This window comes from Stigmatopora argus, chromosome 4 (genome assembly GCF_051989625.1).
Source record: "Stigmatopora argus isolate UIUO_Sarg chromosome 4, RoL_Sarg_1.0, whole genome shotgun sequence".
Lineage (NCBI taxonomy): Eukaryota > Metazoa > Chordata > Actinopteri > Syngnathiformes > Syngnathidae > Stigmatopora > Stigmatopora argus.
The window spans coordinates 13,691,247-13,718,706 of NC_135390.1; the positions used below are offsets into that span (position 1 = coordinate 13,691,247).

Below are 27,460 nucleotides of genomic sequence, written 5' to 3' on the forward strand. Positions count from 1 at the left end.
TTTCTTTCATATGCCTTCTTATCAAAACAGACACTGGTAGTGACAGTTGGTGGTATATGAAAATCAGATTCAAATAACTAGTGGTGGATTTTTGTTTAGTGAATCATCTTAACGGCTACATCAGGGTGCCTTAGAATGATTTAAAATTAATTCATTCCTGTTCACATGAGCTGTGTAATTATGCGCGTTGTTTGTTATGTTGTTTTGCTGCCAAAAGATGCTGTGAAATGAATGACAGGAAAAAACTTTATCCCCAGTACACAGTCACGCAAGCCCACCGTGTTTCACATCTTTGAACCAGACATGTCACATCCTTTATCTTAGCTGCATCACACAGGTCTGTACACACAAACAACCAAGCTGGCTTAATAATCAGAGAATTACAGTGTGGAAGCAATTGTTGTAAACAACAGATACGTTCAGCCCTCTGCGCAGGTTTTTGTACCACCTAGCATTTTCTTTCTTGTCGTCTTTATATTTGCCCCCTGATGAGTCATCACCTTATAGTGGTAGTGGGTTTTGTGTGTCCCACTGATCCTAGGAGCTATGTTGTCTGTCTTCAATGCTCACTTGGGCAATTATTTTGCCCTACCAATTTGTTTTTTTCAATCCAATTTGGTCATGCCAAATGTGGTATAATGCAAATTACTGCCTTATAACAATTGCACAATGGTTTATACTGCCACATACAGAGATGTATATGGCATCATTCCAAGAACTTAATGGCCACTTTTAAATCTGAGCCATACCTCGCTCACATATTGTTTTACAGGTGGAAACTAAATGTACTGTTTAATAGCACTGACTCAAACATTGATGGAAACTCAATGATGCCCACCAGCAGTTGTAGAAATTATGCGCTGCCTAGGACATATTTGTCTTTTATCCATATTTTGAATACAAAACACAATTTTATTTGATTACTTTACACTTGACTGTGCACTTTGTGTACTTGTATGCATAGCTTGTTTATAAAATAGACATCTTATGTTTATATTTGGCAGTATTAGGCTTTTTTTCGAATATGTGGAAGCTTGGTATCAATAAATTTGTCTTTGCCTTTGTTGTCTTAGGTCCAACAGATTGATCGAGTGGTAGAAGTGGTGGATGAAGCTGTTAAAGGTATTTGAATATAAATAACTTAAAATATCCCTACCCATGCGATACTAGCCATGTTTTTATTACTGTTCGGATATTGATCTTCTCTGGTTGACATTACAGCCTCAGATGATACAATTTCACCTGTTATACTGATAGCTTTTAGAAACAGTTTGGATTTAGTGTATATATGTGCTATGATACAGAAATTGGGGCACAGAAGGTTAGACCGGCTAATGCATCTACTTAAATTGAGAGCAGAGGCTATATAGCATCAATATGACCTCATGATCCATATTACACCAGGATAAACAGTTATCGTGTTCCTTACTCAAAATAAGATCAAGATTAAAACTGAAGACAGTTCAGGGACAAAAACAAAGTTCACCCATTTCACACCAATTTAAAATGTTGATGCTTATTGACCTCTTATCTGAAAATGACAAAAACAAATGTGATTGTGAGGCTTGTTCCTGTAAAGCATCATGGCTATACAGTATGTTTTTCCCTTGATAAGAATGTGTTGTGTGTTCGTGATGCATTTCCAAGGCTTGTTGCCAAATTAACAACATTTTCCAATACAATGTAGGTGTTATGCTGACAGGACTACCATTAAACATTAATTAACCCTGCTATTCTCTTTGACCACCTTTGTCCGTTATTTCCAATGTTCCCCACCCTGCTGATACTTTCCAATCTAACAGGAGCCTCGCCACTTATGAGACATCAGCTCTAGGTCAACAGGTCATCCTTTTAGCTCTTACCATTGTGATCCAACCATCTATCTGGCCATCATATACAACATCCATCTGTGATGGATTCATCTTCTTGCCTTCCATCTCCCCTTTCTTTCCTTTCCTCACCAACAAGTTATAGGAGACATTTATGAGTGGATGGATTATGTCAAGATATATTTATAGAGATGTGAACAAAGGAGACAAAGCAGGGACATTTGAAGGGTGGGGAAGACGAAGGCAGTTAGAGAATAAAAATAAAATGGGAGCAATATATCCCTCTAAGATGGATATTTTGAAATGAGAGATTGGATAACTGTTAAATTTTCCCACTCTAACAAGATATTGTGAGCCCGCCAATCCTGCTCAATCCTTAAAAAGATTAAATTACTTTAATTGAAGCTTCAAGATAATATATGAAAGTAATCTGAAGAAAAATACAGATACAAAATAAATTCAAATTCAATATGGCTTAAACTTAATCATATTTATAGATACATTTTACTATAATATAAAACGTGTATATGAACTAAGTGACTGGATCAACGAATTGATCATGACTCACTTAACAAAAGCAACAACATATAATATCTTAATATAAAATTACACAGATTTCTGGTGTCACAGATACAGAAGCTAGTTGTAAGAAAGCCAAATGTCCATGCTTCTTCCATGATTGGCGTTTTCTCATTTCCTCGCTTGTACTGGGATATTACGACCAGTCACGCCTCAATGATTGGCTCTTTGTCCTCCCCAGGGGCTTATAGTAATTTTTATCTACCAATGATAGCAATGGTTCTTGCCCTGAGTCCACCTTCCCATGAGACCCATGTAAAGCGGATGGAAACAGCAAGACAATTCCATCCCTCAGCGCCTCCATCTCACACACATCTTTCGATAAGGCTATTAGAAAGGAGATCCCACAGCATGCCATTTCCTCACAATAAAGGTTGAACATCACTGACATGTAACTGTTTGATTCCGTTATGGATTTTTATTTGCCATGTTTGTATAGTTTTTTTCCCTCTAAATAGCTTCTGTAGTCTAGAACCCAGCGTGCTGGATCCTTTCAATTGAAAACAACATTTACATGTTTCCCCATTTCAGAGGAGCTTAACTGTTTTGCTGGTTCCGGAAACTTGTTTTCATAAATACCTTTTATATGTTCAGTTGTGATTTGAATTTTTGAGCGCTAGAGAATGGCATCGCCGATTTACAACGTTGCACGTGAAACAGATTTTAAAAATGCACATGCTCTTTCACACAAAATCAAATGTTTTGGTGTCTAACGTGTAATTTTCTTCATGTTTTACAAGTGCATAACAAACTACAAGTCAAGTCACATTTATTTATTTAGCCTTTAATCACAGCAAATGTCTCAAAAGACTTCACAGCTGATAGACAACTATGACATCCAAGGATCTGAACCCCTAAAAGAGAACCCCCCTTAAATCCAACAGGGGAAAATAGGAAACATAGAGCCACACAAGGGCCACAGATTGGCGGTCTCTGTTGCTGAAATGCAATGTCAGTGCACGAAGTGACTGAGCATTGGCAAAAGCCCCCCTTACAGGAGTAACATTTTGTCTTTATTCTCAGCCATTTCCTGTCTTCGGCCAATTTTGTTTATCCCTGACAATCTCACCTCATGTTTGTAATTTAATTAAAGAATGTACAGTATAATACATTTGGAGCCTCAAAACCCCATAAGGGAGTGAAGTTATTGTCACTAGATGTTGTTAGTCAAACAATAAGCAAGAGTTTGTTTTCAAGCTGGTTCTTTTTGGTGGCATTTGACCTTGCTTAGTTTGAGGTGGCCCTTAATATTTTAATTTAATTTTAATATGCTACAGTGGCTGACTGAAAATAACCAAATTAATTTGCTCTGTGAGGATACATAAGTAGTGTGGAATCCTAGAATTCACCTAATGCTAATTTTGATTTTGTTTTTTGCGGGGTTAGGTCACTCAGTTCGTCTTTTGGGCCAGAAGAAAGATGGAGGCCGGAGGCTAGGTGGAGCCAGACTTGATTTACCCAAGATAAGGAAAAACCCACTGATTGAAATCATCTCCATTAACACAGGGTAAGACAAAGCAAACATTCATTATTATGTGAAATTAATCCTAATACGTATGGGATCTAGAGTTTGAGAGAGATCTTATATACAGCTGTCTGCTACATCACGCTCAGTGTTTATTGAGTAGCCTCAGAAGTGTGTCCACTGTTACATCAGAAATGTGTTAAAAAGTAATAGAAACTCTTGATGTATAGTTTATATTTAAATTAACAAGTGTTAAAAGCTCAAATTACTTAATGGCATTATTGGTAACAAATGGCCGTCCACACTCATCCATTCCTAGCGTTTAACCATCTTACAAAGAATGTTTTTGAATTACTTGTACGTATTTTATTTGCTTTTGCGAATCAATGTTTTTCTTGTATTCTCCAAATTCAATGTGCAGTTTAAGAATTTGTTTCATAGAGAACATGACCATGTGAATGCCATACATGACATTTCATCAAATCGTGGGACTTTATTCTACGTGTCAACTTCAAACATGCCTTGTTAGGATTACAAAAAAAAAAAAGAATTATAACAATTTATCCACGTATTTGTGCAGTTATGCATACAAGCATCCTAATTTAAAGACATGAATCATGAGCTAATTTCACACTGTTTACAAATACTACATTTCCCAGAGGGCTACTTAAAAGCTTTTTGTGTAGACAAATTCCACTGAGCTTGTGTTTGAGGTACGATAATCCATCAGTCATTCTTGGGCACATCCTCGTGGTTCATCAGTATAGTATTAATATTGTCACTCAAGAAACATTGAAATGAAGTGACTGTAAACACAATGCTTCTTATTCTGATGGTTCCGTTGACTTTTTTATGGCCACTTGTGTAAATTGTTTTTACATCTTACAGTTGTTGTGTTCAGTAATTTATTGGTCTCATAACTTCAGGGACTAAAACTGTACTTATTCTCATCCATTTTAACCGAAATTGGAAACTAAATTTCTCTTACCTAACCTTGAGTTTTTAAAGTGACATTTATTACACCCTAAGCACTAGAGTGAAACATTGTTATTAAGAGTGTGACATTAATGAAGCATATGAGAATTTTCCATCTAGAACACATGACCAAAAATATCATACATATAATTTAGAGGTTTAGTCAAGTCAAATGTGGTTGTTTTTGCTTGCTAGAGTACATTTGCAGTCTCATCATTTACGCTGCTGTATATAATTTAATGTATTTATTTATTCATTTAACTTTATAGAGGGTTCATTACAGTGAAAATTAAATCCCCATGATTTTTTTATTTTTTTATATTGGAACTCTTTTAGTAAACTTAAGGATTACATGAACAGTTGTTGCAAATCCATGCTGAACATCTGCTTTTGTATAATTTGGTCAGCGATTGGTGTCCCTAGTTTCACCAGACTCTGCTGATATAAAATTATATGCGAGAGAGACAGTGTGTTCTTTATTTGCTCTGTTTATAGCTAATCCATTTTAAATCCTTCTCTGAAGTAGTGACGACATTAGTGACATTTGTTAGGAGGCAAAACAAGAGATCTTTGTGCAACATGCACATGGTGAGCAGACCCAACTTTTGCCCAACCGCCTGCCTCATAAGAAAATTTAGAAAGTTGACAAGAGACATTAAAGTACTCTTCTTTTTCAACAAATGTTATACTGAACCTGCATTAATGCCTTGTGTATTCTGATAAAGTTTGCTTTCACAGTCAGTGGCATTAACTTATAGTTACTCTTTGTCATTACACGTTATGACAGCATTTTTAATGTACAGTAATTGTTTTTCTTTAATTGTTGAATTTGTACCTTATGAAATTTATTTTGTGGTCACTCACTGTATACATTAGGTGCACCAACAACATGGAATAGTTTTTATACTTGGGGCAAATTAATGGAAATTGAATTCCCTGGCCCGATTGAGTCACAATATGACTTTCATTAAGTAGCATATTAATTTCAATTTCACCTATTAAATCCAAATTAGATTTTCTTACCACCCTTCCACTAAATTAGTTTTATCCTCAGCAGAGGGGTTAGAATCAAAAACACTGTAGGCCAGCCAACACTTGAATGCCTTGGGGTTTGTATTAAAGGAATACTGGCAGCTTTTTCTCCCTGGTCTATTATGAATTTGGTTCAGTGAACTCTTTTTGAAAGACAACATGACCACATTTTGGGGTCCATCAAACAACACCTCAAAACATGTTCCATTGGAACAAAAATATTCATGATTTTCTGGCCATTATTAGCTTTTACTACTTTTGATGATGTATTAACAACATAACCTATTTCTATATTCTAGCTAACTTACTGTCAATCAGGATTTCAGATAATCACTGCCAAATTTTTCTAAGCATGTTCATTACTAATTAATGCAAGACACCATAGGAAGCAAAAGAGGGATTCAAAACATCTTGCTTTATCAGTGTGCCTCCTACAAATAAAGCATGCTTTGATATTAGATCATGTTTTTTTGACATTTAGTTTTCATTTATACCCTTTTTAAGTGTTGTTTCTCATGTTGTTTTCTCTCTTGGTCCATCTACCAAACACACATGCCTGAGGGCAGAGTTCATGGCTCAAATGTTCTAAGCCGGAGTAAAAAAAGGACTGCACTTGTCTTTCTAATGCCCTGTTTTGTATCCCAGTTTTAGAACACTCAATGCTATTAGCTAAGCTAGTGTATATGTGTAACTGTGTGTGTCTTGCCCTAGGGTACTCTAAGGGTCCCCTTCTTACAGTGTTTATCTGTGTGTGTGTGTGTGGGTATATGTGTGTTGTCAGCATCAACAAAAGTCCTTTTGTGAGCAAGCTGAATTGGGATGCTTTTGCATCATAAACCAGGAATTTACAGCCACTCAGTGAGAATGGGTCATTAAATGTTGTGTGTGTGTGTTGCTGTTTGTTTGTGTGAAACATTGCCAATGGACTTCAAGCATAAAAAAGCCATTTGTTCCACAGTTAAAGCTCATTTCATTTCATTATGTGCCCCTTCCCTTCTCTCTAGTTAGTTACATTTTCAGTGGTTATGATCTCTTACATTCCTATTGCAATAATAGTCCTATTTGATCCTTTGCCTTTTACAATAAACTGATATTTAGCTTCGCCATTTGTGTCCTCCAGGCACATAAGTAGGCACGGTGCACCATGCAAGGAAGATAGGGAGGATATATTTTCTCAAGCGGTTTCCTTGTATGAAATGATTTTAGAGAAGATTAAAAGATTATTTTATAAAATGTAAATCAGTAAAATGTTAAATTCAGCTGAAATAAAAATGGATCTTGTGTAAAAAGACATTATATTCATATAATTCATAAATAGTTTACGCTTTAAAATGATGACAAGTGAGACACAATGACAAATGTCCAGAGGTTAACTGCTCGTAAGGTGCGTTGCCTCCATTAAAGACTAAATGGACCACGCTTGGTGGGTTAAGCTTTCTTTCCTTCTTGTTTTATAATTATAATACTATTTTATTTTTCCTTTCGCCACTTGGACATCTTATATTGTAGTTCACTTTGGCCCCATATGCTGTATATAGTTTTTCATTCATGTGCTGCAGTCAGTTCATAGTTTGAAAAGTTGTTCTTAAGTCATTGGTCAAGTTCAAGTCTTTGATAGATCGGCTATGATTATTAAGTAAAACAGTTCCCGGTAGAGTAGAGGGCAATGGCATGCCTCTTTAAATTAGATCGGTGTGAACCAAAGTAAAAAAAAAAACAAAAAAAACATTTAATAATTTGTTCATTCTCACCATAGATACCAGCCCACACACAGGTAGATTGCCACACCTCCACCTCCTCTGGCAGTGTAGCACAGTGGCCTTTCTGATGTTTATCAAACATATGTATGGGTAGTTTTCAGCTCCACTGGTCTGAACATATTATTCCATTTCCCTCTTTCCCACTGTTTAACACACAAATTGACATGGTAGACACACTACGCACGCACGCACAAGCACGCACACACACACACACACACACAAACACACACACACACACACACACACACACACACGCACACATGCACACACGCACGCAGAAGCACACACACAGGCACGCACACACAAACAATGAAACACAAACACATCTCCCTCCCTCAATTACCAGGAGAGCCTGTACTCCCTGCAGTAAATCCAAAAGATTGATGCGTCTCCTTGGACAAAATGAGATTGTATATCATTACAAGACATTACGCTACAGAACCCCCAAGTAACCAAATTAACACCAGGGTGTCACAGGAAAGCACACTTTACATGTGCGCACATTATTCACACAAGAGATTGTGCCTAATACCCGTTTTCTTCCAATATCACCCTCCAAACATTGACATTTTCCAAGTTAATTAAAAGTTATGAACTTCTGAATTTGACGTCAGCACCCCCTTTGTCATGTTGACTTTGGCAGGTAGAGAAGTTGCAATGGGATCAATAGTGGCAGTAGTCTCCCTGTGTCCATTTTGAAGTCTGCCTATTGTTTGCAACATCAGTAAACAGCAGCAGTAAGGCTATGATGATTTTGGTTGTTTTGAGCTAGTTTTTGTTGACTGGTGACTATCCAAGAAGGGACTGCAATTGTTACGCAGCTTGCACGAGTCATCCAGCAAAATCAAATAAAGCGTGACCGTCTTTTGTATGTCTTACGATGAGGATTTTGATTCTGTTGGATGATGCATTGGTCTGTAGTTTTCTCTTGTTACCCTGTTTTGTTTCAGCTCACCTCAAATGATAGCAAGTAGAAACAAGAGAGACACACGCTGAGAAACTTAAGGTTGAACACAGTCCTTTGCATGCAAGTCACAAGAATGGCAACACGTGCTCAGTCTTTTCTAGTTTTCTTTTCTTGCCTTCCCCATACTAGCCATTAAATAATGTACATTGTCTTAGTAAGTGCTCCTTCAATGCATGGAGGAGCGATTTAGAGAAAAGCTTTAATATATATAGTATGTTAGACTGAAAATAGTCTTGAGGTCTGCCTAAAGACAAAACAAATGTTATGAAAACACTCAGAAATCCTGATTTCACATGACCTTGTCTCACACATTGTGCACATTCTTGCTCTTTTTTTTTAAAAACAATAAAAAGAGTTCTGTAGTTGTCTGAAAGACTGATCATTTTGTAACATTAAATCAATTCATATGAAGTAATTTCCTTTGTAGCATGACTGAATTTATGTAGAAAGGCTTGATTCAATAAATTGGTAGCTAGTATGTTGTCTTTGACCTACACATGAGTGTTATGGCATTTGGCTCTGTAAATAGCTGTGTACAGATTCAACATTCTTATTCAGATTGATCAGAAAACCTTTTAGATATTTGTTTATCAGCATTCGTGCATTCATCTGTGTTTTTTTTTCTTGGCCAAAAAGAAAACAAGTCAGTACATAATTATGTATAATTTACAATGTGGCTTTTGAACAAGTTCACTTTTTTATCCCCGCACAAAACCTTTTTTGATTAGCGGCTTTAGAGCCCAAGATTAAAAAAAAAAAGCATAATTATGTATATGCAAATTCCCCACAGCTCTTGGATGCAACCAGGCAGGCTCATGCCCTCAAGCAAGGACGATTTAAACCGCCTGCCAATTTCTTTATAGCAATCATCCTCTATAAATTTCTCTCCATGTGACTTCATCATTGAGCATGTCATGTTCTTTGGCAACTCTAACTTGGGAAGACTCACTGTACACTTAAAAGTCTCAGCTTTCTTTGCCCATATGCAAGCTTTTTTGTTTTTCAGTTTTTTGCTCATTTAGCCACTCCCAACATATCTTAGTATGAACAGTAAGTGCACTGAATAACCTTGCTTTACGATTCAAAAGCTCGCCTAGTTGCCTTAGCAGTCTAGGCTTTGTTTTGATAATTCTATTCTCAAGCTGGCAGCATGCAACCCCCCGTCAACAAACTAACACACGCACACACACACAGTCCAATGTGTTTATGCATGGAACAGTTTTCTAATTAATCTGCAAACCATAAGTGCTTATCATTGAGAAAACCTTTTCCTGCTTAACTGTCTCCAAGTCTGTATTTTTAAGATGCTGCACAAGGGAGTCCCTCCAAAGGAAACCGCTTGTGTCTTTGTGCATGGGTGTGCACATGTCAAGGGACGTTTACAAATGTATAGAGAAACCACAGGCTTTTCTTTTTTCAAGACTGCAACACAATAGTGCTTTTAACACACATTCAGAAGCGCACACATTCACGTTCACACAAACCAGCTCGAAACACACTAGGGAGGAAGCCCCTCTCATTGTAGCACATTGAACTACAGAGTTGTCAGGTGCTACAGCAGCTACCTCTGTGGTTTAATTAGCCAGAAGGAAACAGAAGGGGTGCATGTGAGAAACAAAGGAGGAAATAAAATTGATGAAATACATGCTTGCATATTCTCATCTCATCTCATTTTCTGAATTGCTTTATCCTCAGAGTCGCTGGGGGTGCTAGAGCCTATCCCAGCTGACTCCGGGCCAGACCTGTGAGGCCGACGTGCTAACCACTCGCACCACTGGGCCGCTTGCTTGCATATTGTTAATCATAAAACTGCTTCACACTTGTATTTATACACGACGTGTTGTGACGCTGCTCTGCTCTATCCCCTTTTGTGTCAAAGTGCTGACTAGTTGTCACACTTTGTTTGGGGTGATGGGAATGTCAAATCTGCTAATGCGTTATCGTGATATTGGACAAATGCTCAACAGCAGCACGTTGACAAAGTTACATGCAGACATACATGCACATCATTGATACACACACAAAACCAAGTAGACCACTAACTGTCTCTTGAGATTAATGTTGGTGTGATCCACTCAACTGGGCCTGATCACATTAAGATGGATGGACCCCCTGGTGGTGGTAGTGGTGGCTTTGGTGTGTGTCTGTGTGTGAGTGTTTGTAGGGTCCCATCTGTCTCTGTTTTCTCCACATCGAGGTTATGTGACCTAGCTGCCATCTTTAGTACCCACAACTGGCATAAGCAATGCATAGAGTGGCAGGGGTAGACAGTTTAATACACAACTATTTTTCTTCTCAATTGATCGCCTTTGGTGACATGCTTTTCTTGATGTAGTTAACCATTCAAAAGGTTTACTGAAGCACTGTTTTGTTAATTAGCCCCTTTTCTGAGAGTGCTTTGGAAACATTGAATTAGAAAAGTGTCATGTAAAAACAACATCTTTGGAACAATGCTTTTAATTCATCTTTAGAACCCCTTACCCTGAGAACGGTCTTAATGGACAAAGATAAAATCTGGAAGAAAGCACCAAACAACATATTCTACTTATTCTATAGCAGGTCTGACTCTGAAGATAATAATGTACAGCTTCAAATTCCAGTAGTACAAGTAAGGTTAAATTCAGTTTGTCGCATGACGGATTTGGAGACCTAGTACATCTATTCAATTTAAGGAAATAGACACTTCAAATTCTCTTTCATCGAAACTTTATGAACTATGTAGGTATGTTCTAACTAAAGTCTTTGGATTCCCCAGGTGCAAATAATTGAGGTTCACTGATGTTTTGTGAAATACAATTTGTGTGACCACAGAGACTTTTAGTTCTTCTCTGTCAGGGATGACCACGCAAAGTCACACAAATGATCTAGTTGGCATAATTTCTGTGCCAGATGCTCTTCATGATGCCGACGACTGTTTTTTTTATTTGGGCCTGCGTCCAAGAGTGACTATGAAATCCCCCAAAATATTATGTGTATATTGTGTTGTTTATTCAGATAATTTAGAGAAGCAGTTAAGGGCTTGAGGGACACAGAAACAAAGAACAGAGGGAATAATTATACAAAAATATGATTGATTATACATCCCACCTAATGTACTTTAAGATCGGGAAATACATAGCATGTCTGTATAGACATTTTTCTTTATTTTAGACTTTCAATTTAACGTGTAGGAATTATAACATCTTTTGTTTTGTCATAACAGGTTTTTTACTCATCTGTCATAGTTTTTAACTGAAACTTTCAACATAAATCATGTACAATATTTTACAACATTGAAGGATGTTTGTCAATTGATAGATACACTTTTTCATATATACTACCTATTTGTCCAGGTGCCTTAATGCATGTACCTACTGCAAGACAAAGCATGCCAGAGGAGACCTGGCCAGCTATCCTATAGACGAGCTGGTTGAAAGAGCCCGACAGTCTTTCCAAGGTGAGTTAATATTAATGCATATCCTTCTTGTATTTGAACATTGTTAACTGTTGATTTCAGTTTGCGTGTGACCCCTACCATGGGAAGGTTTTATTAACACATGTTCATATTTTGTGCATTTGCTTTGTGGGCCTATCCACTTGGCTTGGTTTGATGCCAAATGAACAGCTGCTCTGCCCTGGCATCTGGTTCTTAAGAGTAGACTCCTAGCTACCCTACTGCACAGCAGGCCATGGTTCAAAAATACCCCCAGGCGGGTCAGTCAAGGGCAAATATACCTATTGACCACACATATCCTGTTTTTAGTGCATTCATTTTTTATTACATGAACTAATCAAGTTGATCTCCACTTTGTAGAGATATGTGGATGAATCGATTTGAATTGGTTATTGGTCTGTGATGTGTAAGATCCAAGTGCTTCGGTCTTTGAACGCCTGGATTGGTAACAAAGCTCTACATATGAATGGTTGCGTGGGTCAGATTTACACCTGCGAATCAGTTTACTGATCTGGCTATCTAATGTGTAAGAGTACTCCCACACATGTGTGAGGCACACCAGAATATCACTTTCTTGTTTCATAATATAATAATATTATATCATTTTCCCCTAGTAAGTGCCATTGCTGTTATGCCATTCGTGGGATTTATTTTGTGTAAATCTTGTCAGAAGTAGCTCAAGCTTTTGAGGGAGTTGCAGCCAGGTTTTGTGCATGTGTGACATTTTAACTTGTCACACATGCAATCTAGTTGTTTCACAATAACAAATAATCAAGTATTGATTTTTAGAACTTGTTTGATATAATAATGTAATGTCATACTGAAACCGAAGATGGCTATCCAGAGTTCACCAAGCATTTGGATCTAAAAGGTCCAACACGACCCATAAGTAATAAATCATCGGTTGATTGAAAGATTATCTACAGTGGGTGTAATGTGCTTCAGCTCAATCCCTAGTGTCACCATAGCAACCCCCAGGGACTGTGGAGTACTCACACACAAATACTTGAACGATGCAAATGGCAGTCTTTGGTCTGTGGGAAGAAGCCAGTTGAACCCGACACAAACAAGCAGAACAAGCAAACTCTGCAAAGAATTGCTATAACCCAAATATGATCTTGAGACCTTTTTATGCTACAGCTATGCAGAAAACTTTAAAACAACTGCATGCCACAACATTGCCTGAAGGTTGCCATTCAAGGGCGAACTCACCAGCTGGTGAAAGCTTGATGTTGGTGTGTGCGTGTTCACATGTAAGATCGAACTCAATGCAGGTTGAATATCTCTTGCCCTTTGCACTTGGTGCACAGTTCTACGGTACCAAGTAGTATGCAGTAATCTGGACATTGTTTTCTTGTTAAAAAATTGTTGCACTTGCTTTCTTACGTATACTGAAAATGTGTTGCTATTCTACCCCAATAATGTGGGAAAAATATGCTTACTGTCTTCATTGCAAATTGTTTGCGATCATATATGATTTTACAAATTAAGGTTAAGAACTAAACTTGTCATAAAAGTAAAGTCAGATGTTTAGTGGTGCGATACATAAGTATGACTGATCCGTTATAACACAGGAAACATGATAGCAAGTGGCGGTTGTTGTTTTCAGAACACAAAAAGAGGAAGCTGTGGGTGGTGACCCCATTTCAAAAACCAGTGGATGTACCTTTGGCAAAGATTTTCTTTTTTAATGGGATATATAAGTTTACTGCATAAGATCCGAATGTCTATTTTGTCGTATAATATGTTCTTAAATCTAAATGTGAGATGACTTTGGAAATTCGTTTTCTTTCATTTATATATCTGTGAAAACATATTTACTTCATCACAACATGATCATCTCACATAAACACAGTTACTTACACTCTGTCAATTGTGATGAGTCTATTTTTGGAAATAATTGGTCCTTACACCCTTTAGCTATCTCATCAGAATTCTCCCGGTTAGAAATTTCTCTTTTTGTTAAACACTTCATGTGCCACATTTATAAAGCAAAGGCTCCCTGTGCAGTTTGGAATTACATTACACACAGTCTCCATTTGCAATTTCTTTCTCATTTGGATCAAATGGAAACTAACAAAATAAAGCTTGCAATTGGACTTGTTATTTAATGTTGAATAGAGAAATATAACCTGCAAGATCGATTGGTTTATTTTAGGTAACTCTGAAACCATTTTATGATTTATCTCAAATAGATCTTTTTGTACTAGGGAATATGAGTGAGCAACTACACAGCTTTTGAAATAGTAGGATTTTTTTCAACTTTTTAATTATCATGCATTCATTCATTTTCCACGCTGCTAATCCTCACGAGTGAGCTGGAGCCTATCCCAGTTAACTACGGGCAGTAGGCGGTGTATACCCTGAAGTAATTGCCAGCCTATTGCAGAATAACCATACATGCTAATATCTGAAGAGTGTATGAGCTGGATATGTGACAGGAAATGTCAAGGCATTAATAGCAGATTTTGTGTCGGGGTAAGTGTAATTATAAAATGTAACCCAATTCAGGGTTAACGAGCCTCCTGGCTTATGTTGTCCAAGGAAAACAAATGTCCAATGTGCCCATGTTTCATCTTCTATGTTCTGTCATTTACACTTGACTGAACGATCAGTCTCAAACAGTAAGAATGACACCGTTTATTTCACTGGCATCAGCTGGATGGCAGTTGACAGATAGCCTGAGATAGATATGTGGGCAAGCTCACTGCCTAGCTGCAACATCTGTGACAGGTGTCAGCTCCGGTTTACCTCTGTTGCTGCGGTAATACAACACTTGGGCAGAGTAGGCTGCCAAGGTTAGCCAGGAACAATCCTCAATTAGGTCAGGGGTTCTGCCATTTTTGAAAAATGTTTTTGGCAATAACTGAGTTTTTGGTTCCTGGAATCATACTCTCAGAGAACACAAAGCTTGTGAGATTCTTTACAGTTACGGCGAGATTGTTACAGATTGATAGCATTGTCCTTTGTTTTTATAAATTAGCAGCACTTGCATACAACCCTAAATGCCTTAATGTCATTGTAAATTACCTGTCAAATGCGTGTCTGATTGAAACTTGGAAAACATGGAAATGTGGAGCTCTTGCTAAAAGGATTCAAGCCAAAGTCATTATCCGAGGCTAAAGCTCTCATGCAAGGGGTTAAAATTGATTTCTGGATAGAAGCTCTTACAGAGTGAGAAGCTGTTATTTTCAACAGACCAGCCACCATGTGTGCTTTTCTGTGCTCAGGCATAGTTTTGGTTCCAGCAACAGTTTTTCATTATCTGGTGCTTGTGCAGCCACTGAATTTCAAACCAGACACTCATAGCAGAGTTCACATGTATGCCACATTTACTGACATCTTTCGTCGCAAATGTTTGTGGCCTAATCTATTCATGAATGAAAATGAAGTCAAGGGTGCTTTTTGATAATGTTGAATTTTCTGTGGAGAACCTAAGCAGTGGTTGCTTTTGGTCGGTCCCAGACAAACACGGTTAGATATTCTAATGTGTGATTGAGTATTTATGGGTTAATTGATCATTGTGTAAGAGTGTTTGTTAAATAACATTCTGTGGCTAAACCAAACACACATGGAATTATTTTATATTTCTTACCAATTATAATGGGGAAATGGTAAACAGTAAAATAGGCAATTATTTTTATTATGACAATATTAGGAATGTCCTGATACTGACTTTTTGGCTTCTGATCCAGACCATATTTTTAGACGAGTAAATATAATGCAAACTATAATGTAACCAAAAAATGATCCATCACATTGTATTGAAGAGTGCTCCGTTTACAAATAATTCATAATGCTCTGTTACGATCATTACTTTCTAAAGAGAAATATCGTATTTACTCGCATATAAGCCGCATTTGTCGTACAAAAAATGATGACTGAATCGAGGGTACGGCTTATATGCTCATCCTTTATTTTAAACCTTTGTATGAATTCAAACTCTCCTCACATTGCTTTTTCCTTCCAAACATTTGTCCCTACCCCAACAGAAAGCCATATAGTACATAGATCTTCAGCAGGCACTCTCATGAGGCCTGATTTGGACAACACAGCTGCTGTCTCACCTCTCATTATGCATGGCCATGATGCTTAATGTGTGTGTTTGTGCAGTGTCAGTGGATTGTTAGTGCAGGAGTAAGGTGGCGACGTGTATTTTCTTTTCCTTCACTTTTGTTTAAAGGTTAATTCTAAAGTTCAGCTACAGAATCTTTTAATTTGATTTGTTTCTTTGTGGATTCTTCTCTGACCTCTTTTCTGTGGCTCCATAGTCTGGACAAAAAGGCAACAGAGGGTGGTGTTTGCACGCGTGTGTCTGCGTGTGTGTGTGTGCCTGTGTTAGTGTGCGCATGTACTGTGTTGTCCTGTGATTAAGTGCCAAGCTGGCAGCCAAGTGGAGTGAATAGGGGGCCCCTTTCACACAAAGAGAGCAAGGGATCGGGACAACACACACTTGCACACTCTGTCCCATGCCAGACTGCAGGCCACCAACTATACACCTGGCATGCTACTATTATGTCACCAGTGTGTGCTTTTCCCTGTATGGGTGTTTGTGTGTGTGTGTGTGTTATTGTGAGAGTGGAGCAGACACCATCTGCTCTGTCCTCTGTGAACTTGCGTCCACATCTTTTTTCCCTGTTGTTTTTCAACAGTTGTAGGACTGCATTACATCATGCAGGGAGATTTAAATATCTGCTTTCTTATGGACTACTTTTGTCTTTATTAGTTAATTCTCTATTCAGTTAAACCACTAGATTTTTCCTAGATACTGTAATGTTTTTGTGATTTTTCTCACTCTTCAAAATTTTTATATCATTTTTATGAGCATCTTTTGCAATATTTGTGCACAGCATTTTCCCCTGTTCTCTGGAACAAGGCTTAATGAGGCTGGCTAGCTGCTCATTGGGGGAGGGGAGAGCACTTGCATATACTGTCAATAGATGGCAGTCTAACACTTGGGTTTATGACAAGACCACGTGCTCCCTCACTGAATTTGTTGTGGTCTGTATGGCCTTACATGTGCACACATAGTTGGTTTGCTCCAGTTCAAATATTTAACTACTTGGAATCCTCCGTATTTGCCCCCCTGTGATAACGCCACCATTGGCGTTGAGTGTATTTGTGTGTGCGTATTTTATATTCCCAAATTCTATCAATAGTATATCGATTTTCCCCCACTTATTCATTTATACTCACAGTTAAGGCCATTAAATGGTTTGAAGCCTTGTTTTTTTGGGATTGTTTTGTGAAAAATAAGTTTAGTGTCATGTACACCTTTCTCAATTTTCTCCTAATGGAAGCTTTTTGAAAAGAAAACAAAATAAAATACAGTAGGTAAACATTTCCACGTGATTACATCACTTCTAAGAAGAGAGATAATGATGGCATGCGGATCAAATTCAGTTACCTCATTTCTTTCCTTTGAAACATGTGTTTATGCTTATCCTATATTACATGCTCAATAAATGAGCATGCGAAAGTTCTACTCAGAGCCTTGTGGCACATTTAAGGGGGGGTATACTGTCTTGAGCTCTTAAATAACTTTAATGGCTTGTATGTTTAATGCCACAAGTTATTTTCTTCTCTTGGGTCTTTTCTCTTTATTTTAGCCAGCATGTCCTTCTGGACTTCTTTATAGTTTATCAGAGTTTATTTCTTTGATTTCACAAGATTACTGATGGAATTTAATGTGGAAGTTTTATTTTTGTTTGAGTGAAGACTTTCTATCCCAAAGATAGTTTATATGTCCTCGGGCAACATAAGGAAGCTTTTGCGCTCTGCCTTGACTGGTTGGTAGTCTGTCACTCTACTATTGAAGATAAGAGACTACACGACTACAAGGTTGTTTTCATAAGCCCACTGAGTCACACATGAGTGGAAAAAAATGTACAAATGGCTCAAGTCCTTAACTTTGTGTCTGCTTTGAAGTTGAGACCTGGAGCTTGGCAGGCTGAAGAACGAGAGATTAATTGACCTGTTTAATCTACACAAGACGTTGTCTGAACCCTTTCAGGCTTTTGGCCGCGTGTCATCAAGCAAAATCCTGATTGATACTGGAGAGTTCTCCTCGCTGGCGCATTTTTTTCTCCTTATGTTGCCTCAAACGCTTCAGACGTGGTAGATGTTAGAAAGCATTCATCTTCAGTGATTGACACTGTTTATTTGAAACTTATTTCTCTAAAAATATTATCATACTAATAACTAAGAAAAACATTGGGCTTGTACCAGCATGAGCATAAATGAAATCATAAACTAAAAGACTCACTATATTAAAAAAAAGTCTATGGAGCTGTTAATAATAGAGAAATGGGATTGCATTAGCTGCATTCGATTTAAATAGGGTTGAGACCAGCTAACAAAGCATGCTGGCGATATGATGAAAAGTTTAATTTGAGTTATCACTCAGATTGCTGATGGCTGGTGGAATTTTCTTATTTTTTTACTAGGAGCAAATGTCTGTGGCATTTGAAACAATGCTAATAATAAAATTAGTGGCAATAAATTAAAATACTGTGGAATCACTGAAGTGGAAGACTCCAGCAGAGTGCTGTGAAATTTGGAGGAACACCTCTATCCTGAAAGATCGATCCTCTGATAACTAACTACTCCTACGGTTTTCTTGAGCAATGCATTGTCTACACAACCAAACTATAAAACGGATCAGCTCTATTTGTGTACCTCTTTCACTCTCGCGTGGTTCTCACCAGCACTGTTTTTAAGCAGAATCATTCTTTGCAGATCATAACTTTGTTTCTTGTTTATTTAAATAGCCAGCAGTCAGTTCTTCTCTATGCCCCGCGTCACTGTCTTTTTATATACATTTATTAGCTCTCTGGAAATGTCTTCACACGTCGCCATGTATACCAATTAAATTCAAACTTCATGCGCATTATGTTTCATCTTCCCAAGGCACTTAATTAACTACCTCCTGTAAAATGAAGTTTTTTTGGTCTTAGGGTGAATGCTTTGATAGCCAGAATTTCACATGGTTAGGTTTGCTCTACCTAACATTTGTATCTGGTAGGAAGGTGCATAAATGAACCTAAATCGCAACATTATTTTAGTTTTAAGGACAATAAGTAATTAATTTGTATCTTAGCAACTGGCAGCATTTTTTTTATTCATGTATCTACTTCTTTGAATTATTACTTCTAATAATACAATGTGAGTGTCGTTCCAGTTATGTATTTAAGCATTTCAGAAATTACTTTTGTTTTGGGGTCTGTTATCACAACACTTTGTTTCCCTTGTGAGTGTGTATTAATTCTTGCTTCTATGCGTGTCTCCTCCCCATGATGCATATTTTGATATCATCTAGGGTTTTTTTCACACCCCCTGCAGCGATCAGTTATCACAGAGTGGGCCACAGCCCAAAGCCCTGAGTGGTGGGTGACACGAATGGACTACAGGGTTTGGGGGCAGCTCATGCATATACTCACACCAATATACATAGACATTCACTTAAGGAATTGTCGAGAAAGGCTGAAAACTCTTGTGTATGTGCTCTAGGAATTTCCCCTTCCACTCTTTTAACTGTGTTGCTCTCTTTAGTTGCTTAAGGTTACCTATGTTTTTATTGCCCTTGCCTTGCCAGAAGGCTGCTCCCCTACCAACTGAGCCATGTTATCACCAATAAAAGAAATAAAACCGCATTTACTGTCACTTAGTTTCAACGTAGGCTTATTTTAAACTTTGATATGAGCAAAAATAGGTTTAAAATACAATGACTGTCAGAGAGGCCAGAAAAAAAATCATGTGCCACAATTGTTTTCTGCTGATTTGTGTGATTCCACTCTGCTTGTTTATGATTTTGCATTCGTGACATGTCTGGCTTGGTCTCAGCCACCAGTAAATGTCACTTCAGGTTTTCGGCTGAAGAAGCTGTTGAGTGTTTCTGCCTGACGAGATGGCCTCTCTTCAGATCTGTCATGCTGGAGAAAAGCCTTCTCTTTGATTCCCTCTGACCCCTATTGCAAGTGTGGGTTAGGGGCAAAATGCGCCCATGTTGATGAAATGCATGTGTGTGCTTGGTTGAACGCATGCGCACATGCAATTGCTTTCTAAACTAGTCTAGTCATGCTCTTTTATTGAAAATATCTCCCCCACAAATATTTTTTGAGTAAAATATATTCTTGTTTTAGTAATATCCATTATTTGAGTAGGTAGTTATTACACAAATGTATAGTATGTGGCATCAGATCCCAGTCTTGTTAAAAAAAGTGTTGTGTCCTGCGCCAAAACACCAACCTTATAAATTGTAGAGGAGTAGGTGAAGTCAATATGTGATCGCTATCCACATGTAAACTGCGAATGTGACTTGAAAACACTGAGATATGCAAACACTCAAAGTTGTACTGTGCTGCAGCATAAAAAGGAACATTGTAAAAATGTACTTCATGTGCTCTCCAATGTTAGAAAATGTTTTCTTTTTTAAAGACCTCAAAAGCATTTTTTTTAAAATGTCTAAGAGTTAACTGTGGTCTTCTTGTTAAATAAATACTTTGCGTGGTTCTAATAAATACAGTTTCAAGCAAGATTCAACTCGTGCAGCAAACATAACATTTGTTAAGTCATTAGCCCAGAGCAATTATGCATGATTGAATACAAATACTAACATTTACATAAAAATTCCAATATTTACTGTATATGGTCAAAACAGTGTAAATGGAAATCATTATAAATAACGTACATTGCACTGTCATTAACAAAAAATTATACATACAATATAAACATTATGCCATTGACATTAACTTACAGAGAACACTATGGAAGGTACAAAATGAAGTTCATTAGGGTTTGCCACAGTAACTCATTTTACGCAAACATGCTGGCTAAGCGAATTAACAAACACAAACATGATGCCTGCCGGTGGGTCATGAATATATTAACATAAATACTGACCACACGTATTATTATTTACCAAATTAGTCCCTGTATGAGCACACAAACCAGTGTGCACACACCCTTACACAATAGGAAGAGAAATTAGGCCGACAGCCTTGAATTAAAGTTGGCCCTTATTATGTCTGATTAATCATAGAAGCATGCTTGTGTGTGTGCGTGGGTCCGCATGCATGGATGTGTCTGTTGTCTTGACTTCTTTGACAGCAGATATGAACTATTACCACCTCAATGGCTTTTTAATAGGAAGTCATTTCCATATGTTATATGAATGTGGGTGTGTATGTGGTTCTCCCAGTGCCTTCTGTAGGCTCTATGAACCGAGATGTGATCTGCCCCCTACAGCTTCCTTTGACTCTTAGACCCTCTGACACTCGCTGCTTCTTTGGCTCTCCTGCGTCTAATCCATGCGCCCTGTTGACATCCGTCCTCCCCTTGGCTTCAACTCATGTGCTTTTAATGACACATTGTACATGTTCATTATTCTGATAGACTGACATTGGGGTCAAGTATGGTTGAAAACTCTTTGATGGATAACCCTTTGTATAGAAGTTTGTAATTTCTTGTTACATCCTACAATAGAATAAAAGGGTTTCAATTAAATAGGGTTTGAATAAACTCTAGAACAAGGTTGTGATATTGCATTAAATAAAATGTAGTTAGTTTACTTGCTTGCATGTGTCAATGAGCAAGGCTCCAAAACTCACTAGACCAAAGTCAGCAAAATAAGTATTTTATAAGCATGCATATCTACTGTTTGCTATGACGAGCAGAGGTTGTGCTAGTGCCGATTAGTGGTTTTCAACTAACATTCAGAGGACTTAATTGCAGACGAAGTCCTCGTTCCCATGCTTGATGCTATTTTGGTGGAATCGTTTTAGGCTTAGTGTTGGTGTTTTGAAAGATTTAAAGATGACAGCTAGCCACTGTATGCTACTACAAAGCTACTGTGTGAACCGTGTGGTCGATATCCAATATCCTGAGCTATTCAAATCGTCTATCATAGGAATTTGCAAGTGGAATTTGTCTGTTGCAAGCATAGATATCACATTAGTGTATTTTATTATTATTATTATTTATTTTTATCTTTGAAAGTGGAGTAAACCTGCATTTTTTTAAGTTAAAAGAGCAATATCTAAGGTCAAAAATCGTACTGTAAGCAGGATGAAAATAGTGAACCAAACAACGTGCTTTGCCCTTTGGGTTGCCAGATAAGTGTTTGGCAAGGGAGAATCATGCTGCGGTACCATGATCAATGCTGCAATTCAACAAAAAATGTAAGGGGTTCAAATTGCAGTGAGGTTAATTTGGTGTACAAATAGGGAGGAAAAAACTTTGTAGCGAGGCAGTTTACCACAATGCGATGCGAGTTATGAGCTCTGTTCGTTATTTTTGCCACGACGGCAGGAGTTACCGTCCTTTTCTCAATAACATTAGCACATTAGCAAATAATATTTCATAGTTTCTACTTAGGGTAAAACATAATTGAAGTACTTTGGTACTATATTTTACTTGTTTTATTCATTCAGTTCACAATTCTTCCACTTCACTGGAAATATACAGTGCTCAGATGTCAAGGGTTTCACTTGTCCCTACAGATACGCTTTCCTCTAATGTTGCCGTCCATCTTCTTTTGAAACTTCACAAGGTACTTCTGTCTTGACACATGAAAGGATAAAAGAGAGCATATATGTCTCTTTCTATAGATCCTATCCCTTCATATACACATCCACAAACATCGGCATATATACCAGCAATCACACACGCGCAAGCACAGTACTCTGAGCCCCTCTGCCAATTACTTCGGATATATCCATACAATATGTCTGACCCATATATTATATGGCACATTTTTTCCTCATACATTGCATGCTCAAAAACACACCAGCAGAAGCTTTGATATATCCAGGCTCTTTATCTCACATGCACGCGTGCACAGAAGGTCATGCCTGTAGTTTGGAAACTCGGTGAAAGTAGGTTAAAGCTGACATGTTGTTTAAAGGATCATGTTGGCTCTTCATTAAAGTTGCGCCCGTTCACGTACATCCATGTGTGTGTATGCGTATGTATTCACACACATTGGTGTACGTGCATACATGCATGTTTTTTAAATGTAAACATGCCTGAAAGCAAATATTTGCATAATACAAGTGTATGTTGGTTTAATCCGTGAGGATGATGCTACCTGCCAGGCTGCCCACGTGCTAGATCAACATCACTTGTTACTCTAAATTAAGCTCGTTAATTATGCCCGCTGAACTCTGTGTGTTATTTGTTAATGCATGAGTAAATGTATGGAAATGGGTGTGTCCTGGGAGTGATTGTCTATTTATAACTTTAAATATAATTTACATTATTTGATTTAATCAAGTAAATCAAAGGCGATTAAGTTACAATTTTTAAAATAGGGTTACTCTCTCCAAATTTTATCTAGAGCAGTGATGGCTAACACGCGGCTCTCGAGCCAAATGCGGCTCCTAGCCATAATGAATGCACCTCTTTGCTTCTTATAATATTTCGTATAGACTGTGGCTCTTTGCCTCATTTCATGTTTCTTATTTTTATTCTCTCTTAAAATGCACTCATTCATCAGGCCCACTAAAACACAAATTAAATTGAATTTAAAAAATAATTTGGCAAGTTGGATTGTTGCTTTGTAAGGGGAAGAAAGTCTTATGGTGAATAATATGGTTTTAATTGTGTATTTTTGTGTGTGTCTGTCGGTTTTGGCACATCACTGCGTGGTATGACTCTTTGACTCTTGCAGTTTATAATTGCTGCTCTTTGCATCTAACTTGCTCGCCACCCCTGATCTAGAGGAATAACTAAAGCATGCACAAATATAGTTAAAAAGCAAAAATAGTAATCCACTTTCGAAATAACATCAAATGGAGGGTCCAAACAGTAATGTATAGCATCACACACCATAATTAGGGAAAATTGATTTATCATATGTTGTAATAAAGTTATGTCACAAAAGTTATATTGATGTCAGGAAGCTGCCCATAAATCACAAAGCACTTGCACATTCTTTATAGTTAATATTGACAATGACAAATGGTAACTTGCTTTGGCCAGCACACTCTCTGATTTGTCTCACTTGCTTTTAGTTGCTCATGTTTCTACTATCTGTTGTGTTGGCTTGACTTCATCTCTTTCCTGAAGTGGGTGGAGAGGGTTACTGAGGAGGTATGAGACAGCCATGGGGCCTTTGACTATTGGATGGGGGCGGGACCAACATGATTGAAGGTCAGACAGGCCTTCAAGTCAGAAGAGCACAGCACAAAAATAATTGCCCGTTTATGCATGAGATGTGTGTTCTCGCTCCCTCTTCATTTGTGATTAACAAATGAACCATTTCTTGATTGTGGTTATGGTTATTTATGTTAGAGCGCATATAATTACAAAACTTCCACTTTCATGTCTCATAAACAATCACGGGGTAATAGATCTCAAAAAGTACATATTACACAGATTCAGCACATTATTTCTCAGTATTTGCCAATAGTGATGGCATTATTTTCTGTATGCATAACCTGTTACAAATAACTGTTAATACTCCAGAAGCTCTATAATTATCATCACTCTAAGGTTTAGGTGAATTATACCGCAAAGGTTTTTCTGTTTCCTGTGTTTTGATGAAATTAGATTAGATTTTTCGTTATTAGCCATTCTTTAAACAAGAGTTATCTCACTAACATCAGATTCTTTTCATTTAAGAATTTGTATCTAAAACTGGTCTCCTTATTCCATTTTTTTGCTTTGTTGAAATTAGTGTCTATAGTAATAATTTAGTCACCAATTTTTGCAGCTTTCCTATTATATTTAAGGAACGCTGAACCGAGTAGGTGGCACTTAAAGATTTAGCTGCCTGCCAGTTCAACTCCCTGCCTTCCTTGACCTTTAGGCGTATGAAGCTATGGAACGTTAACTTGCCTCTAATGCAGGGTCATCGTTTTGAAGCCCCCCTACTGTGAAATTTATGAGCAATTATCTTTTTTAACATCACTAGCTGTGTTCTTATTTATTACAATAATTCTGAACATAACACAACAATGCACAGTGCCTGCTATTTCTATTCTTTCTTTAGCTCTGTGTTTTTTGTGTGTGTGTTATGCTATGAATTAATAATTTGAATGTGTTTGGGGAAATGTATCGATCCTAGTGCTGTTTATCCTCTACTCTCTGTGTTAAGCGGTTGTGTGTTTGTGCATATTTATATTCCATCTAATTAACATCTCCATGGGAATCGACTCAAGAGTTGACAGAGGTCAAATAAAGGGCAATCAGTTGAGTTTGACAGATATTTAAATAAGTTAAAAAAGAATGTTTGCTGTATGCATAGGGCTTTTTTTAAACATTTATTTGATTTATATATATGCATGCTGACCTGCCTGTGCCATTTCCAATGTGTTTGACCCATCGTGGATTTAAAGTGCTTTAATTTAGAGACAGTGGACAAACAACATCCATGCTGGTATATCTGTTAATCTAATATGCTTAAAGGGATCTATGTAAACTGTTATTACTGTTCATGAGGTCATGCACTTTCTTACTGGTTATGTGAGCAGTAAAGTTTTTTTAGATTGTAATGCACATGAAGCTGATCCCATTATACTGTATCAAATCCTTGTTTTTCACAAAGCAGGATACAGCTCAGCATGCTATAAGCTCTTTTGATATGTGGAGGTGTGAGACTTTGAAATTGAATGCATACCATCCTATTGACCAAAGATGTGTTTACATGGTCAGAATAAAGATATGAATATAATATGCAATGATGCAATAGATTGAACCATATATGTTTTTATCCTCCCGTCATGCTTGCTCAATTGTTTAGGATGCTGTATGTTGTGTAACAAGCAAATGATTTAATTCATGTTAAGGAAAAAAGGGTTTTACTGCAGCCTAATGGGATCATTTTCATGCTCACATAATCTGCAATCTGAAATGTTTGAGGCCAGAGGCAATATACATGGTATAAACGTCTGAAAAATATGCGATTGTATAGATAATATACATAAATACAAACTATGAAAAATGTAAGCAGAAGCACCTGAAGAATAGAGCGGAAAATGTTCTGTAATTTACCCTGTGCAAATGTACATAAAACATCAGCATTTAATTTCATCTTTAAGGGTTCAATTGGTTTAATGTATTATAAGTCAGTCAAGATTAGAAGCAAAGTTTATACAAAAACATTACAGTAAATGCTGATTAGAAAATATTCAGAATTTATGTTTAGAATCTCGGAGGGCAAATAGTAAATGCTTGGACGTGCATTTTTAAAAAATCACTCTTACTGTTTTTTCCATGCATCGCCATATTACGACATGTGCAATCGTGTTTTCATACTGTTATTGTCGGTCCGCGTCAGATTTCAAAAAGGGTTATTTATTTGCGGAAACATTTTTAGCATGCTTTGTTGAAGTTGTTCCTTTGGTAAAGCAGAGGGAGCTGATTGCGGCACAGGAAGGTAACTTTTAATTTAGGATGTGCAATCATCAGTTTATATTTCAACTACAGTTGGTGCCTCCCTCCCTAATGCAAAAACAAGAGAAAACAGCTGTGTTTGTGTATTTTAATGCAAATAATGAAAAAAGACCAAGCCGCAGTTTCAGACTCAACGTCCACATCTTTCTTTTGCCAATAATAACTCAAAATAAAAAAGAGAGAAAAATAATGCACAAACAAAACCCACTCCTCCAACAACCAGAGGTTTTAATCTTAAATTCTATTCCATATGTTCGTTGTTGACATTATATTTCCTTAATTTACCTTGACCTTCACTATCTGTAGACCTGTATAGCACCCATGCTTAAAAAAAAGGCTTACTTGCTTCTTCAAATCTTAAATGGATAACTAGCAAGTTCATTAAATGAATTTAATGAACCAGGCTATTCCGATTGTTGGACCAAGGTGAACTGTGTTTAATTAATTTTATAGAGTAGCAAATATTCGCCTCATCCTGTATTTTTGCATGTGACATTGCTCTATATCTGATTATGTGTGATTGATGGATGTGTTTGTAAGTGCAGTTGTCCTGCAGAAAACCATTAGTGCAACCTATTGTCAATGATGATGAACCTTAGAAACGCTTTTAATCTGGACAATTATGCCACCATCATCTTCAATCTTTCTGGTCAATGCACACCTTTAAATATGTCGTTTTGCTCCTTTAAGTGTTCCACACTAACACACATCCAATTAGCTACACCGTATTTCCTCTCTGAATGACCACATGCATCTTTCTCTCCAACTCCACTTTGCTAATGGTAATGACAGTTGTGTGTTTGTGAGTGTGTAAGTGTGTACCACTGTCTGCCTGCAAGTGCAAATGCATTTAGATTTGCTTGCATGATCCGGGATATGTCCTAACACATAGCTTAGGCAGACAATCAACTATTTCCTGACCTACAGCCAAATGACAGTTAGCTCATTAAGTTGTAGTAATAGTGAGTGTTGTTCTAATCTAGGATAAAGACAGATAAGTACACTGTTGGTCTTTATGACCTTCAC

General features: G+C 37.4%; 1 protein-coding gene across 3 annotated transcripts in view; it reads left to right on the forward strand.

Annotated features, from left to right (window-relative positions):
- cdkal1 (CDK5 regulatory subunit associated protein 1-like 1) overlaps positions 1-27,460 on the forward strand; it is a 112,129-nt gene that overhangs the window by 33,070 nt on the left and 51,599 nt on the right. For all 3 annotated transcript variants that reach the window (XM_077599452.1, XM_077599450.1, XM_077599451.1), the window contains exons 6-8: positions 1,074-1,122; positions 3,795-3,915; positions 11,940-12,043. In XM_077599452.1, coding sequence (XP_077455578.1) covers positions 1,074-1,122; positions 3,795-3,915; positions 11,940-12,043 — 274 coding nt within the window. The remainder of the gene's footprint in view (positions 1-1,073; positions 1,123-3,794; positions 3,916-11,939; positions 12,044-27,460) is intronic.